At 40.5% G+C, this 16,704-nt stretch overlaps 1 protein-coding gene across 4 annotated transcripts in view; it reads left to right on the top strand.

The window, feature by feature from the left end:
* CLIP1 (CAP-Gly domain containing linker protein 1) overlaps window positions 1-16,704 on the top strand; it is a 62,070-nt gene that overhangs the window by 837 nt on the left and 44,529 nt on the right. For all 4 annotated transcript variants that reach the window (XM_053959032.1, XM_053959029.1, XM_053959031.1 and 1 more), the window contains exons 2-3: window positions 10,663-10,849; window positions 11,310-11,878. In XM_053959032.1, the coding sequence (XP_053815007.1) occupies window positions 10,756-10,849; window positions 11,310-11,878 (663 nt within the window). In that variant the 5' untranslated portion in view covers window positions 10,663-10,755. The remainder of the gene's footprint in view (window positions 1-10,662; window positions 10,850-11,309; window positions 11,879-16,704) is intronic.

Below are 16,704 nucleotides of genomic sequence, written 5' to 3'. Positions count from 1 at the left end.
GCATCCTGCATTTACATACGGATATTTTAGTAATAATCTACCTTGGCATTTTTGGATTTGTTTTTTATGGCCGCTCCCCGTCCTCGCGTTGTTATAAAATCTGCTGGTTTCCAGGTGAGCTGCTCTGGCATCCCCTCAGGTGGCTCAGGAGAGTTTGCTGCCATGTTCTAGGCACTGTCGGAGCTGCGGGATTCCCAGGCACAGGCGCTGCTCCAGGCCCCTCCTGTTCCCGCTATAGTGCTGTACCTCAGGCGATGCAGTGCTCCCTTTTCTGTGCCATAGCTGTCATGGGGCACAAGGTAATTGGTGCTGTTACTCACAGGGTAATGCTCCTGCTGCATAAAAAAAAAATAAATCAGGAGTTAGTTTTCCCTTTCATCTTGGTGCTGATTCCGTGCTTTAAATAATTTTTTCAAAATATAAACAAGCAAAAGCCAACACCAAAGAAATTTTCCAAAGTAGAGCTTGGAGAGGAAAACTTAACTCTGTGATTGTATATGTTGATGATTAAATATATGACTGTGAAATGAAGACTTGTTCCTCCCCACCCCTTCACTTACCCACTGTGCTGAATGGGCAGGGTTTTATAGAAGTTCACAGGTTGCTTTGAGATCTTTGAGCAGAAGGATTTTAAAGCATGTGATACTTGTATTGACATGTAGGAAGAAGAAAGAAAAAGGGGTACAAAAGAGGAAGTGCCTCGATGCTGGCTGCTTTGCAAAGTATTTTATTGAAAGAACAGAAATATGCATTCTGAATGCAATGTAAATTTGAAACTAGCAACGGCAGAGCGGTTTTCCTGAAGTGTGTCCATGTGCACCTGCTGCAAGAGTAGGAAGATTGCAAAGTAGATACTGTGAAGGAAAAGTAAACACCTCCCCTCCACCCACAGCAGCATTTCTTATTCTAAGGAAAGTTGAACTGTTCATCTTTTACATGCTGAGGATTGTTAGTTCTTGCTGTAAAATGACAAGATTTCAAGGTTCTCTTCCTGCCCAGTCCTTGTATACGTGCTGGGAGGTTTTCTGTCTGTGCTACAGTGCACTAAAGCTTTCTGTGTACTGAAGGGAGAGGGATGAGTTGTCTGAAGCAGAAAAGCTTGGAAATGTGACCTTAAATGTCCATATCTTTAGGGATCAAGAGGGAGATTTTATTTGGCAAAAAAGAGTTTTACATAATTTGTATGGTTTCCCTTAAAGAGAAGATCTCAGCTTTCTAGGGAGGGCAGAACACCAGCTGTCTTGTATGCTCATTCCAGATGTATTCTGTAGGGAATAGCAGCATCTTTCCTCGTGTGATTACACTGTAGGAAGGAGCAGTGCTCTCTCTGCTGATTGCTACAACTTCCTAGAGCTCCTGAAGATTTCCTGTCTGACTTTCAGGTTGTATCTGTTTGCCGTCTTCTGACTCTGGATACCCAAGGCAGCCTTTATTTACTCAGCTTGGGCAGATTGCATAATTCCTTTAGTGTTCCTCCCTTTATCCTTTTAGCCCTGTTAAAGTTTTTCTTGGGAGGGACTGAGAATATATCAAAATGGATCCTCCTTAAAAAGAAATAGAGAGTTCTGCCTTGCCAATATGATTTTTCAGAGCTGCTTTTCTTTCTCTTTCTAAAACACTTGGGTCAAATGTTAGCTCTGTATGTTGAATGCAAGTTTTCTAATGTTTGAACATGACAACCATGAATGAATGCAGCTCTTGTTTAATCCTTTGGCATTCCTTAGGGACTGCTGGCTCTGCTGGCACGTATAAAGAGTAACTCGCTGGAATCCTTATTGGAGCAGCATGTTTGGAAATGCCTCAGATGGTGTTTTGTTATTTCATGAAAGGCAATTATATACTGCATTAGCTGTAATCTCAGCTGCCCTCAGCCCCATGCCAGTTTCTGCTGGAGCAACCATTTCGTTGGTGTTGACCAGCAGAACTCTGTCAGCAGCTCCCTGATGATTTAAACACCTCCTGCTTGTGCAGGTGTCTGTCCTCCACATCCATTTGTTCTTGCAGAATGAAGAGTCACTCTGTGACTGACCCTTGGAAGTACCCACAAACCTGGTACTGGCTCCTGCCCCCCAAAAGGCTGTGAAGGATTCAGGAGATGCATCTAAGGACAGGCTGTACAAGTTTATGCTTTAACACCAACTTAAGTTTTTCCACGTGGAACATCTCATTAATTATTTGTACAAACTCATAAGATTAGTACCATACATTCCTTTAATTTATAAGATACATCTTCAGTGTTTCCAGAAGAACCACCATTAAAAGCTATTCATTTTCCCTGATCCTTATAATCTTACTGTCTATATTTTTAGCTTATTATGAGGGGAAATTGCAAGGCAGAGAGAGAAACTCAGTATTGTATAGAATCAGCTTATTTGACACTCTCACTCTGCTGCTCTGCTTGGCAGCAGCATCCACTCAATCACAGCAATATTTATCTAAATTCTCAATTTGTGCTTCTGAGCTCTCTGCCAGCCAAGCAGCAGTCATGGTGCTAATTTCAAAGGCTAAGAACACGGAGAGCTAAAAAGAGACAGCTGACTTGATGTTTTCACCCAGTGTGAAACAGTTACAGTTTCACCCAAGTCTATAAAAATTAAATCCTTACTATAAAAAGCAGCATCTTTGTTTCAGCTGCTTGGGTTGTAATTGTATTAGGGAGAAGCCTTTGTGCCTTTAAATGCTTTGGGGTTTGAGGCTGAAGGGAGATGATGTTTTCTTTCTCAAAATTTAAATTGTAGATACCAAATAACTTGAAATTGAGGCTCATCTGTTCCAAAGTCATCATTTTATCCTGACTGATTGCACTTACTGGGATGGCTGAAGTGCATTATCATCAACAGAAGTCAGTGTGGACAGTCAAACAAAATGTTCTTTTTCTTACTGAAATGGAGGTCTTTGGGGAAAGACAAGAACTTCCTGGGAGAAATGTAGGAAAATTAGTAAGTGATGATAATGGGCTTACCAGAAGAGGTGGCACTTATTTACTTAGTTGGAAACTTTCTCTACACCTCAATCCTTGACTCCTTCTGTAGGGAATGATGTGCTGGAGAGGGAGGATCATGTGCTTCCTGATCTTTTAATAGACCAGAGCAGCAATGTTTTTATAATCTGTGTGCACAGTGGCAACTTGAAGTGCTAGAGTTTGCATCATATTAACAATTATCAGCTCTTCCTGATTAATTAAAGATAGGCAGAATCTTTTTAAAAAGACTGATCAGGCTGTGTTTGAAATAGCAATAGATTGAGAAAAAATTACTCACAAATTGCTGGCCCAAAATAGTTTTTAGACATCCTCTGATTTGTGTTTCATATTCAACAGTCTGTGTTTCGTGTTTCTTTACTGAGGATCCTGAGGCATTTGGGAATCTGAATGAGCATAGCAAGTTCTAGAATGATAAAACAGGGTGACTTAAAATGTCCCTGATGCAGAATTAAAATCCATAAGCAGTGCTGAAGCTTTTATGAATTACCTTCCTCATAGGAGTGCTGTAATATCTGACTGATGGTTTCAGGTCCTAAGCCTCTTACTATCTTTGATCTGATTCATCTTCTTCTTAGAACAGTTTCTGAGTTATAAGAATTCACCCCGCCTTTCCCTTTCCCTGGCGTGTGCTGGGACAATCTTGTTTATACAATTTGCAGCAAATATCCTGGAATTCCCAAGGTGGAAAAATGTCCTTGTATCTTATTTAGCAACTGAGCAATTCCCTAAAACCAGTTTTCAGTGGATTTGGGTCTCATAATGGTTGCCTTATTAACTATATTAAGTTCAAGTTTTATACTATCTCCAAGTAAACTGATAACCTGCTGCTGTCAAATGTATTGATGACAAATTTGCTTCATAAATCAGTTAGTCTAAAGATACTGGGAGAAACTCAAAACTCTTTAAACACAAGTCTCCCTCCTCCTGGTTCTCCTGCTTCTGTAACTTGTAGGAATAGGATTTTTTTTTTTATTAGAGATCTCCTACCTTTTATTTTTATTTAGTGGAAATTACCCAGCAGGTCAAAATCAAAGGAGAAATACAGATTTGTGTGTAGACCTGGCTGATGTTGAAAGATGATCTAAAAGTCTTTGGTTCTGAATAACCTGGGATCTGTGACCTCACGTGGAGAACAGTTCCAGTCATCTCTGTGGTACAGAAATGCAACTTCTACTATTGATTTCAGTTAAGAAATAAATCTGAAGTTGCTGGTTGAGCTGTAGGTTCCCATGTCCTTAACGAGGGCCAGTGCTGTGGGGCTTTGGGATTCCCAAACATTCTTCCCCAGTCCCTCTCAGTGTACAAGACAGAGGGAGCATCTCTGAGATTTTAAGGAAGCAGGGATTTGCTCTTTGGAGTGAGAACCCAGGAGCTATTTCTGGGGATGTCCTTAGCCCCGGGGCAGTGGTTCCATGGTGGGATGAGTGATGACAAGGCACAGTGTTTGTGTTACAGCCCTGGGACTGCTCAGAGATCCCTGAGTGCTCCTGTCTCACTAAACACACACTGCCTGCCTCAGACTAAGGAATGTTTATCCAAACCAGTGCCCTGAAAAACACAGTTGGAAGGATTTTCAGGCCCTCTGCCACTGATAGGATAGCTCTGTTCCAGTTTCTGTTGGTTTTGTTTTTTGCCACTCTTCGTTTCAGGTTGAGTTCATCACGTCAGTGCCGCTGTCAGAGGAGCTGTGTCATCCCAGTGGGCAAACTTCCCAAATTCCTGCAGGCTTTGGGCTCGTGTTATGGCAGCAAAAGCAAACAGTGTTTGGGTTAGACTAAAGCCCTTCTAAAAGTTGCATGCAGCAGTAATTTCCTGGAGTTAGCCTCGTAGCTACTGTGAAGGCACTTCAAAAGAGCAAGAATTGCTTTTGTTCTGTTAATGTAATAGTTATGCCTGGTTAAATTAAGTAGAGATGCACTTCTTCAAGAGTCTGTCTCTAGTAAAATTCATATTTATGTTAAAAAACAGAATATAAGAAACTGTGGCTTTGAGGTTCCTGTAGGATAAGTGTTTGCCTTTGTGAAGGGTTGACCTCTGGAATTCCTATGATGGTTATGTTGGATTGGGCTGGAAAGCAGAATGACATAAGGATCCTGTGTAAGTTATGAGACCTTCTTGCTGATTTCCTTACAAAATTTTTATTTCCTGTTCCAGTACCTGCAAACAACAGGTCTGAAAAGTCTGGATTTCTTTTGTTTTGTACCTGATCAGCTGAGTTATAAATGCAATTTTTTTCTACCTTTAAAGGTGATGTACAAAACATTGGTTTCATGTGCAGGTACCAGCCCTCATGTTTTGATGTTGATGTTGGCACTAAGCAGAGCATAGTAACCCAAATAAATGTTTTCAAGGCGCTTGCCATAACAAACATTGAATTAAATAATGTCTTTTCTTCTAGTAGTGAAGTATCTGAAGGCTATATTCAGATCATAACATTGCTTGAGTAATTGACATAAAAATCAATGGTTTCTGGAAGACAAAATGAAACTGAAGCCATGTTTTTAAATGCTCCCTTTCTCTAATTGCTGTGTGTTGAATGAGTAATCAAATATTGACTTCCAAATGCCAGCTCTTTTTGTATTGAAATCTTAAATTCTTCATTCTGTTTGTTTTCTGTTTTATATATAAATTCTTTCTTCAATTATCTTAGTTTCAATGAGACTGATACATGAAGATGCCTCTAATTCCAATGTAATCCCTGAGCAGTGCAGTTAAAACCTTGAGCAAGCTCAGATGCTCAGTTTGGTTTAACAGTGGCCTCTGCAGAGGCTGTTACCTCAGTCCCACCATAATTTGCTGTTTGTGCCTCGCTTTGTTAACAAATGCCTACGGTGCTTTCTGGTGTGTTTCAGTCTGAACTTGCTGCCCATTCAATAGATGCATCAGAGCTGACAAAACACATGGAATTTGCAGTAAGTCAGGAGCGTGAGGGTCACAGAGAAGTTCATTTGCCTTTTCACTGTCTGGCTTCAGTGGATCAATGCAGAGAGACCTGGATGTGGGTCCATTGCTCCAGAAATGGTTGTATTTTAAGTAGGGAGTGGCCAGGAGCACCAAGAGTGCTGCATCACTTCAGAGAAGCTCTGTAAAGTGAGTGCATGAAGGCTTCCAAATCCATCCTTCTGGTTTAGCAACTTGTAATTGTACAGGACTGGCTTTGAAGCTGAGTGAGACTTTTGCAGTGGATATTGTGTGCTCTGGAATATTTCACTGTAAATGTAATCCATTGCTTGCAGAGTGGTTATTCAGACTGTTTGGATGCCCAGTAAGAAATGTCTCCAATAGACCCAGAATGCAGCAGAGGGGGAGTCAGGATTAGGAAGATTCTTGTTCCGGGATTCAGCTTCTCCCTTCCTCCAGAATTGTTCCTGTGAGGATGCTGGTGGGCATGTCCCAGTCTGGTCAGTTTGTGCACCTGCTGTGCTTTAATTACTTCCACAAGTTTGGCTCTGATCTGGCTCATTCTTGCACACAAAGAAATATTCTCCAAGTGGTGGCAAGCAGCAAAGAGCAGTGCAAGGAGAAGGCATTGATTTTGTTCAAAGCCAAAATGGGGTTGTATTTTTAAATCAGGCATGAATTTCAGAAGCTTATCAATTCAACTGAAACTATTCAGTGCTTTTGTAAATATATATACTCCCTTCTTACAGGAGTGTAATAACATCCCAGGAGACTGCAAATACAACTTTTGGAGCTGTAGGAATTAGATCTGAATCATAGAGAACACGTTTATGTGCTTTAGTTTTAAGACTGCAATAATTTTAGGAGTTGTGTTCATAACTGTGTGGGGTCAGAGCTCTTGGACTAACTCGTGGAGGGGAGTTCTTTCCAGGTTCCCCTCTTTTCTGGAGGGGAAATCTTTCCAGGTTCAAAATTCCAAGTTACTTTCTCTAAACTCCACATATTTGAGGAACGATTCATGAGCTCCCTCAAGCTTGGCAGCAGCAGCTGGACAACAAATACGAAACAGGTATTTAAGAAATGCTGTTCAGGCAGAGATTTCAAACAGTGATTCTTGTGCTGAGTTTGTTTTTCTCTCAGGAAGGTGAACTTAACTGCATCATGGTGGTCTTTGGAATATATTTTCCATTTAGCTTTTCTACAAAAGGATTTTCTGTTTTATTTTGGTAATTTTACTTTTCTTTATGGTATGGGAATTTGTTTTCTAGGTGCTTATTACTGACTGCCACAGGGGTTGCATGTGATGGTCTCGGCTTATAGGGCCCTGTGAGATTTTTTTAGCAGTTATCTGTTCCACAAGCCCCTTTTAGAATATTTCCTCTTTATCTTTTAGTGTGACTGGTTAGATGTGTTTTGCAAAGCACCTCTGTGCTCAGCACAATTAACAAATCAAGCTGTCTCTTTTTGAGCTTGGAAATGCATTGGCATTGTAAGGCATTTTCCAGCAGTATTTACTCTGTTAATGGTGTTAACTAAGTTAAATATGAATCTTTTTAATTTGAAGTGTTTTGAAGAACTAGGAAAAGCTGGACTTAATTATCTTAGAGGTCTTTTCCAACCTAAATTATTCTGTGGTTCCACTGGTACTCCTAAGTTCTTGCCATGACTACAGGGTTAGGTAGTGAGCTGAGGCTTTTCTACCCTGTGTTCTTATTTAATTTAATTCTTTTTTGAGCACTATTTGTTGAAAATAGTCTTGAAAGGAACGTTGGACAGCTGCTTTCTTTTTATTATAGGAATTCCTTTTTTGGCAGTTGGTAAATATTCTGCCTTTGTAATTATGTGGCTACATTTTATTTATTTATTTTTAATATAATTTTGCCAACAGAATTCTTTTCTATTATCACATAGCACATCAGTAGGATTTATTTACTTAAACAAATGGTTCCCAGCTTGTTGCTTGATCCATGCAATACTTAGAGGTCTTTAAAAGGTAAATAAGAATAAGGGTATTGTTAATCAGTTAAAATTCATATTGTGTGTAGTCATATATTTCCAATAATGGCACAAGTGCAAAGCCTGTGCTTAAAATCTCTTTTTTATGCTCAGTTTTGTTACTAGCAGAACACTTCAGTGGAATGTATTATCAGAGGCTTTCTGGACCTTTCCTTAGGTTCCTGACAGGATATTTTGGGACACAGTAATATTTTTGCCTATTGGTTATAAGGATCCATTTTCTGAAGAGCTGAGATAGATTCAAGGGAGGAAAGAACAAATTGAGACAAGCATTGAGCTGCTGTCTTTTATGAGAACTGAAGTGAGATCATTGACATCTGGAGCCTGTTAGGATATGTTGGAGTGTGTAATGCTTAAAATCACTTGATGGAAATGTATGTGTTTTATGAGCTCCATTAGGCAATGCTGCTCCAAAGGCCCTGTCCCTAAGACCAAAATTTGCATTTTAACTATTGCAGTGAGGCAGTCAGTTATCAAAAACGGTGGCCTATAATCTTAGCCTTTATTTTGTCTGAATTAAGCTACAATTCCAGTAACTGTGAAACCAGGACAGGAGGGATTGTGTTACTTCTGTCCTAGTTGAAGGCCTGTGTGTTGAGAAAAGCAAATGACACAGCAAATATATAACCCATGACTGTGGAGAGCAAGATTAAACTATGAATGAGTACCCTGAGCCAAGAAATGCAGGGGTAGAACATCCTACCTTGCTGTTGAGCAGGGGCTTGTTAACCATCTATTAATAAATAATTAACTGAAACTGGCAAAGTCTAATTTGGGTGCTAATGCAGCGTGTGCTTCCTCTTGCTGTACTTGTCCCTGCACAGGGCAGTTGTGGTGGGGCTGGAATGGTCTTTGGGGGCCAAAAAAGAGGTGATGTATGGAAAAGAATGGCAGAGTGCTGAGGAACAGTTCCAGCTTCTAGGCTTTAGGAGAATTCTTCCTTAAGGAGGATTCCCCTTGGCCCAAATTTCCATCAGTTTGGTCTTTGGCACTGACTGTGAACTAAAAATGACTGGCCATGATGCTTCCCCTGTTTCTGTATTTGTACCAGATCCTTTTTTTATCTTGAACAGTTTTTGTGTTTCATGGATTTTGATGGGTTGAGGAAAGTAAGGGAGGTGAGCATGGATATTCTGGCATTGGAGAGGAGGGAATAGGGCCTGTGGCCTGAGGAAGGGAGCACATTTGTAAGAGAGAAAAGGCTTTTCAGGCCCTTGGTGTGTAAGGTCCAAGTGCAGTTTTAGAAGATTTCTAAAAGGAAGGATAAGGAAATGTGATGCAGAGTCATAACTCTGCAGGCTGGTGGGTGACAAACTTCTGGCAACACTAGAAAAAAAAAAGGTTCAGAAATCTTCCCAGCACTTCATCGTTTTGATGGAGCAGAATTTAAATTGTCAGCAAACACAATTGCATCCAGGGTGGTAATTCATGCTTTTTAAAATATAACATTGTTGCAGACCTAGAAAATGCATTCAGTTTGTCAGGGCAGGTCTTGAAATAACATGAGGAATGTTTCACTTTGGTGTTTAGGTTCACAAAGCAGTGAATTGATTTTTAGGAACGCTGATTAATAATTCATAATACAGGAGGAATAAATCTTAGACTGGTACACAAAGACAGGATTGGTTTATTCTCCTGAGTTCTCCTTGCTGTAGCAGAGCTGGCAGGTTCATTTTACCTTTAACTGGGTGCTGAGCTCCCAGTTTGCACCCCTGGGCACTGGGAGGCTGCAGCTGCCCAGCTTTCTGTCCTGACAGGTGCCAGAGTGCTGAGTAAAGGGCAGGACTGGGACCTGCTTTGTAGTTCTTGTTTGACATGTTCTGAGCAAACTCGCTGCGTGCCCATTTCCTTTCCCCCTTCAGGTTTTTGTTGAGGTGTGTGCTGCTGCTGTTGCTGTAGCTGTTCTGGCAGTGCCTCATGTAGAAGTCAGCACAAAGCCAAGCTGTGTTCACACAGAATAGTTTATTCCTTTGAAGAGAGGGGAGAGCAATCACCTTGAAGTTCGGCTTTGAATTCGCATTCGAGGTAAAAAAAAATACACAGATTTTTTCATTTGAGATGAAAATGCCTTTCTGAAGCTTTTGTAATCAGAAAGAAGATGCCTCCTGTGGCAAAACACAGTTCCCTGAAAAGCTTCGAGCTGGCTTCCAAGTTCTATCCTAGCAACGTTGGGAAGAGTCCCTCCTCTTAGCTGGGGCACCGGTGGGGACTGCGAGCCAGCGTATCTTGTGATCTGAGGTCACAGAGAGCTGAGGTGGCTCTTTGCTTTTCGGTTGTCATCATGTAACTCTTAAACAATTTTAGCTTTTCAGTTCCAATCTCTTAGAAACTTTATTCCTTTTATCCTGAAATTCCTGGCTGTCTTGATTTCTGTTGCTGTTATTTCTCTAGTCTCAAGTTGGTTTTGCTGGGATGTTGCAACAATGGAAAAAATGTGACTGAAAGCAGTTGTGTGTGTGCAGCAGTTAAATCTATGTGTAATGTTAGCTATGCTGTTAAGGGCTTTGTTTTTCTTTCTTAAAATAACCTTTTAGTTTAAATCTCAAGATAAATACAGCAGCATTCAGCAAAGTGAGTTCTTTGGATGATTTAGGTTTTAATAGGAAATGGCCTTCAAAAGATGGGGAGCTGGAAATGCTGCTGGTTGCTACTGGAAAGCATTTTTTTATAATGCATCTTATACACAGATTGTGCATATATAGAAATCCCTTCTGCAGGAGTTAACACTGATCTTTGCTCAGGTCTGATCTTTTTATATACAGGTTTATTCAGGAGTTGAAAAAGCTTGAACAATATATTTTCTCCATGTTTGGAAAAAGATAGTTGCTACAGACGAGGAGGATAATTGCAAAAAGATGAGTATGTTAAAACCAAGTGGACTGAAGGCTCCTTCAAAGACCATCAAGCACGGGAGTACATTGCTCAAAACACCTGCACCTGTTGCTGCTGGTAAGGAATAGTTCAATGTCTTAATCATTCCCTCATTCATCTTCTGACAAAAAGTACCTTGAATGCTGTAGTATTACACTATTTTTACTCTTTACACCAATGTATTTTTGCTTGTATTTCTGATTTTAAAAAAATTACCCATGGAACTTACAAAAAATCTAATTGGAAATAAGCAATTTTCCTCAAACCTTGTCATGATAGAAATGCTTTGGGAGTTTTTGAAGCCAGACCTGTGATTTTTACTGTTACAAAAACAGCATTACTAAAACCTTCATTAAATTCAGTGTCTCTGTCCTCAGATTTTGATTTTTTTTTTCCAGTGATTACAGCATTTGCACAGGAAAATTAAGAGTTGTGATCTCCTAATTAGGGACATTGTTACATTGAAACTAAGTAATGATGCTCTTTGGATTATTAGTGTATTTGATTCCCATTGTTTCTCATTGTGCTTCGATTCCAGCTCCAGCAGAAAAAGCAGCTCCCAGTGAGAAGCCCTCAAGCACAACCCCTGCAGATGCACACGAGGAGTTTGTGGATGATTTCAGGGTCGGGGAGCGCGTTTGGGTCAATGGAAACAAGCCCGGCTTCATCCAGTTCCTGGGGGAAACGCAGTTTGCCCCGGGGCAGTGGGCAGGGATTGTCCTGGATGAGCCCATCGGGAAGAACGATGGCTCCGTGGCTGGAGTTCGCTACTTCCAGTGCGAGCCCCTGAGGGGAATATTCACAAGGCCATCCAAACTGAGCAGGAAAGTGGTGACAGAGGACGAAGCCAACGGTACCCAGACAGCTCATGCTTCCAGAGCCACGTCCCCAACATCCACATCAGCTGCTAGTGCAGTGTCCTCATCCACTGCTGCACTTCCCCCTTCAGGAATTCCACAGAAAACCCCCCTTGCTGCTAAGGAACATGCAACTCCTTCTCAGATTAGCAATCTTTCCAAAACTGCCAGTGAATCTATATCAAACCTCTCGGAAGCTGGATCACTAAAGAAAGGAGAAAGGGAGCTCAAAATTGGAGATCGAGTACTGGTAAGATTTCCCTGTTTGCTTTTGATTGATTAATTAAAACTTCTGCTAATATTCAAAACTTTTCTGCCATTTCCTTGGTCAAGATAACATAAATTTATGGTCTAGCTTTCTTTGTCTAATGTCTTCTGTAAACAAACTGTTTGCATGCTGTGGGAATATCTTGGCAGTACCAAGATAAAATGGTTATTTTGGCAGGTTTTAATCTATTATGTTTTGCCACTGTTTAAAACACAACATTGTGTTTAACAACATATTTGTAGCTTATCTCTCTGTATCTTCAAGAGCTCCAGTCGTGCTAAATAAAACCCAAGCGTGTGAGATTTCCATGCAGGTCTTCTGCCCTGTCCAGGGCTGTGTCTTTAGAAAGCAAATACTTCAATAATTGATTGTTCCTGAGTGGTGATAGGCAGGAGCAGAAGCAGTCACATAATGCCACTGATCAGCCAGGAATTACGTGTGCTCTTGGGGATGTGCCACATTACTTGGCTGCCCTTCCTGAATTCAGACCCCTAAATGCTTCTGCCAGTGTATCATCTCACCTTTTTAAAAGTGGCTCTGTTAGTTTTAACATTTTTTAAAAATTATTATCAGAAAACTGGTGGTAGGTTGTGTTATATTCTTAATTTAAAGACAGTTTATATAGCCTTTATATATAACTGGAATGATCCTTGTATGCTCACCAGATCTATGATCACTGTAACAGAAACCTGATTTTAGGTTTGATTTACTCGAGTTAATTAAGCAGAAGATTTCTCTCTCTCTTATTTTGGCACAATCTTTTCTTATTTATGATATCATTTTAGAATTTCCATTAGGCAGGTGTGAGTATCCTGGCATAGAAACTTTTCTGGGGTTACTGTAAGGACATTATACAGGAAGAAATTCCCTGGATTTTATTGTTTGTCCTGCATTGCCCCACCAGAAAATAATTCTGCAGTGAAGGTGGGTTGATATTTTAATTAAGTTTATTGTATTTTTGAAGGAAGAATTTGCCTTCTCTTGCTGTTTAAGAAGAGCTTAAAACACACAGGGCCAAGTTGAAGAAGGAGACAAAGGTGAAGTGAGGGCAGGGGTTGGCTGACAGCTGGATTTGGGCTGAGATGGAGACAAAGGTGAAGTGAGGGCAGGGGTTGGCTGACAGCTGGATTTGGGCTGAGATGTGTTTTCTTGGAGTGCCAATGGAAACAAAGATTTGTGGTTTATCCCTGGCTATTTCTGTCAGAGACTGAGCCCTGTCCTTCAGACACCAGGGCTTTAACCACTTGTTTGCCTTTTCCTCAAGGACCTTTGTGAGCCCTTCTGGGAGAATCCTTTGATGCTGTGAAGGCATTGCTCTGCCTGCCCTGTGCCTAATTAGTGCAAATTGCAGAAGCAGCATATCCTAAGTGCCACAGTTTGATAATAATAAGGTCCCAAATCGTTAAGTAGGACAAGTTAAACTTAGTATTTCATCCTCTCTACTACCTCTGTTTGCTTTAAGTCTTCCTCGTGAATCATCAAATTGTAGTTTGAGGTTTTGGGGTAATTCCTAGCCCAGTATGTTGGTGATGCATAACTATAATTTCTATACCAGTATAAGACACTCAGGAATGTGAATGTTAAAGAGGCAGGATCCTTGTTTACTCTTTTTCAATCCTTTGGGATCCCATGCTAATTATTTGTAGTAGATCCCGGACTCTGCTGTCATGTCTAATAATAATTCAGATGTAAATATCTTACGTGGCTAGGTTAGTTCAAATAATCCTGAGCTTGGCTGAATAATTGATTCATCTGTTAATATATTTTCCCCTGACACTGAACTCCAGTTCAGCACTGAACTGTGGAGTTGAGATGTCACTGAGTAATTCTGGGAGCTGTCCTCAGAGCCACCAACCAACACCAATTGTTGGGAAAGACTTGTCTGTCACTTGTGTCACTTGCTCAGCCATTCCTGCTCCATCAGAGGGACAAATCCAGCTGGCCTGCTCCTGGTCACTTGGGTTTTATTTATGCTCACAGCAGTCCCTTTTCAGGAATATGTACACAAGATGATGAAGGGCTGGGTGGATGTTGCCAGTCCCACCTCAGCACAGAATTTCCCCTCTAAGTGCCAATGTGGTGTCACAACCTCATGATGTGTTCCAGTATGACCACACCATTGCAGTTCTTGCAGCTTGCACCAACTGCTGTATTTTGTGAAGGTTTTTTTTTGTGATCGTGGACACGAGGAGAAAACAACTGTGGGGAATTATAGTTTGAGAACAGGGAGCCTCCAGCAGCGTAGAACTGCAGTTCAAAACAAAGAATTCATGATAGACAAAAGCTCATTTGGGAGTCCTATTGAAACAGCTAATTGGAAAATTACATCCTGAAGGGCAGATTCATAGATGGGTAAGGCACAACTCGTCAGCCAAGATTACATTCCAGAATGGACATCAGACAGCCTCAGCTTTATTGATCTTAGTGTGTGATCTCAGGGTGTGGAGTGTTACACTGAAGTATTTCAATCTGTTCATTTTTCCCCCCCCTCTAACTTGGATTCTAAAATGTCCTTATGGGAGTTCCCTTGAGTGGATCAGTTAAATTACTTTAAGTTTCTTTTTATTGGTGGTAACTGGCTGGTTTTGGATTATTTCAATAACAACAACAACAAAAAAAAAGCAAAATCTTACAGCTCTTTTTGTCTGCCCAGTCTGGATTAGCAAGGAACAAGAGGCCACTCAGACAGTGTTTACTGATTCACATCTCAACTTTTTATGTCACACAGATGCAAATTGGGCACAAGTTTGAACCTGAAATGTTGGGTTCAATTTCTGGCTTTCCCAGCAGCTCAGCTTTGTTGGCACATTCTCCTGTTCCTGCAGAGATGTTAATGCTGCTCCTCTCCAGGAAAGGAAGCTGTCACTCCTCACGTTTGCTTCTGCATTGTCCCAGCAACCTGCTGCCTCAGTGGTGCTGGGATGAGGTGGTTTGATTAAAGGCTGTTAGGAGCAAAGAAGTCTTGAGGAGGTGATTAAAGCTCCAGTGTATGGCCTGTATTGTTTTGTGTGGAGAGAAAAGATGCCTTAGGCTTTTTTTTCTTATTCCTTTGATCTCTGGTGGTTTCATCAGTCTTTTGTACATTTTAAGTTAGAATTACCAAATGCTAAGTGGTCCCATATGAGAGTCCTCCCAAACTTCTACAGGAGAACTAATATCTTCAAAATATAAAAGGTTAGAAATAAAGGAAGCTTCCAGTGAAATTATTATTTGATTATGGAGACAGGTACCCTACAGATCTTTCCTTAATTCAGATAACATTAGGAAGAATAGTGGTTACATACAGATTTGGGACATTTATACAGAGTTAAAGAAGAGATATTCCAGAGAAGTAAAAGAAAATCTCCAGAGGGGGAAAAAAACCCAGAGAAAAGAAATAGCAGAGAAAATAAATTCCACAGCAAAAAAACAAGTAGAGCTGTGAGGTGTTCACCTGTGTATTCTCAAACCCGGGCTTGCTCAGAGCATCTCATGTGAGCTTGTGCTGAACAGTGCTATAGATACAGAGATAAAAAGAGACAAAACAAGCAGCCTTGCTTTTTCAGGGGGCAAAAAAATCTCTTTTCCCAAAAGACCTTGGATATTAAAAAGACATTGACATCAAAACTGACAGTGCTTTAAGGTATTGGATATGTCAGCTGTAGGTGCCTGCAGATAAATACTTACAACAGTCAGCTACAACCTTTCCTGGTTTTTCCCCTCAATTTGAAGAAGACATTTCCAGGCCATTAAATTGAGTTGTAAACATCAGAAAAATAACTCATGGTAGACATCAATGCCCGTAAGGGAAATATAATAATTGTGGAGAAATTCCCATTGTCCTCTTGTCTTAGAAGTTCTCTTTCTTGAGATTCCAGAGGAGTCAAAGCAAATCAAAAGCAAATCAAACTGAGTGATTACACAAATATTCAGTGAAGTATTATAGCCCTAAATAGACGTTCTAGTGGAAAAGGACCTTTAGATTTCTGTAGTCTACTCCTCAAAGATGATTTATTGAAACAGCACGCTGTGCTCTGCTATCTTGGAGAAATCTGTCTCCCTCAAATCCCAGTTTATCTGAGCCATATTCAGCAAGCTTGTGCTCAATTTTCTTTTCACTAACAAGAAACCAACAATACCTTGTGATAGTATTTGGACATGTTGAAAATATAGGTAGATAAGTTAGATATATCAAAGAATTATGGTTTATTTTGTGTATTTCACGATTCAGCCTTTCATTTGGTGCACTGATGGTCTTTTACTGAACAAAAATAGGGCTAAACCAAAGAAGAATTATTAATACAAAGTGTAATTCAAACAGCTCTGTATTAGGCATAATTTCCATTCTTAACATATGATGTATGTTCTGGAATCTGGATGTGATTTAACAGTTAGAACGTTAACTCTGCACAGCCTGGTCTTGTGTTTGGAGATTCTGTAACACAGGAAAATTGATGTGGAAATTGGCACTTCCTTCACTGTCCTCATCCAGCCTTTCTGGGGTTAATGATACAGTGCCAGAACTGCAGTTGATTTTTCTGCTGAAAATCAGGCTCCAGCTTCAGCATTTGAACCTGCTCTGAATAAGAATTTCTGTGCAATAAGTGCCAGTGGAAGTGCTGTGCTCGGTGCTAAACCAGATGGGGAAAGAACAACAGAAAACCAATTCAGAAAACAAATTACTTTCAGGCTCAGCCAGTTTGGGTTTCCTGTTTGAGTTGTGGCCAGAGAACCTGTTTGCCCTGGTGTTGCACACTTAGGATTTCTTAAGAGCCCAGTGCAAAGTTGATTTTAAAAACAAATAAACAAACCCCCCCTGAACTACCCAG

Source organism: Vidua chalybeata, chromosome 18, assembly GCF_026979565.1.
Source record: "Vidua chalybeata isolate OUT-0048 chromosome 18, bVidCha1 merged haplotype, whole genome shotgun sequence".
Lineage (NCBI taxonomy): Eukaryota > Metazoa > Chordata > Aves > Passeriformes > Viduidae > Vidua > Vidua chalybeata.
This window is presented reverse-complemented; position numbering and strand designations above follow the sequence as displayed.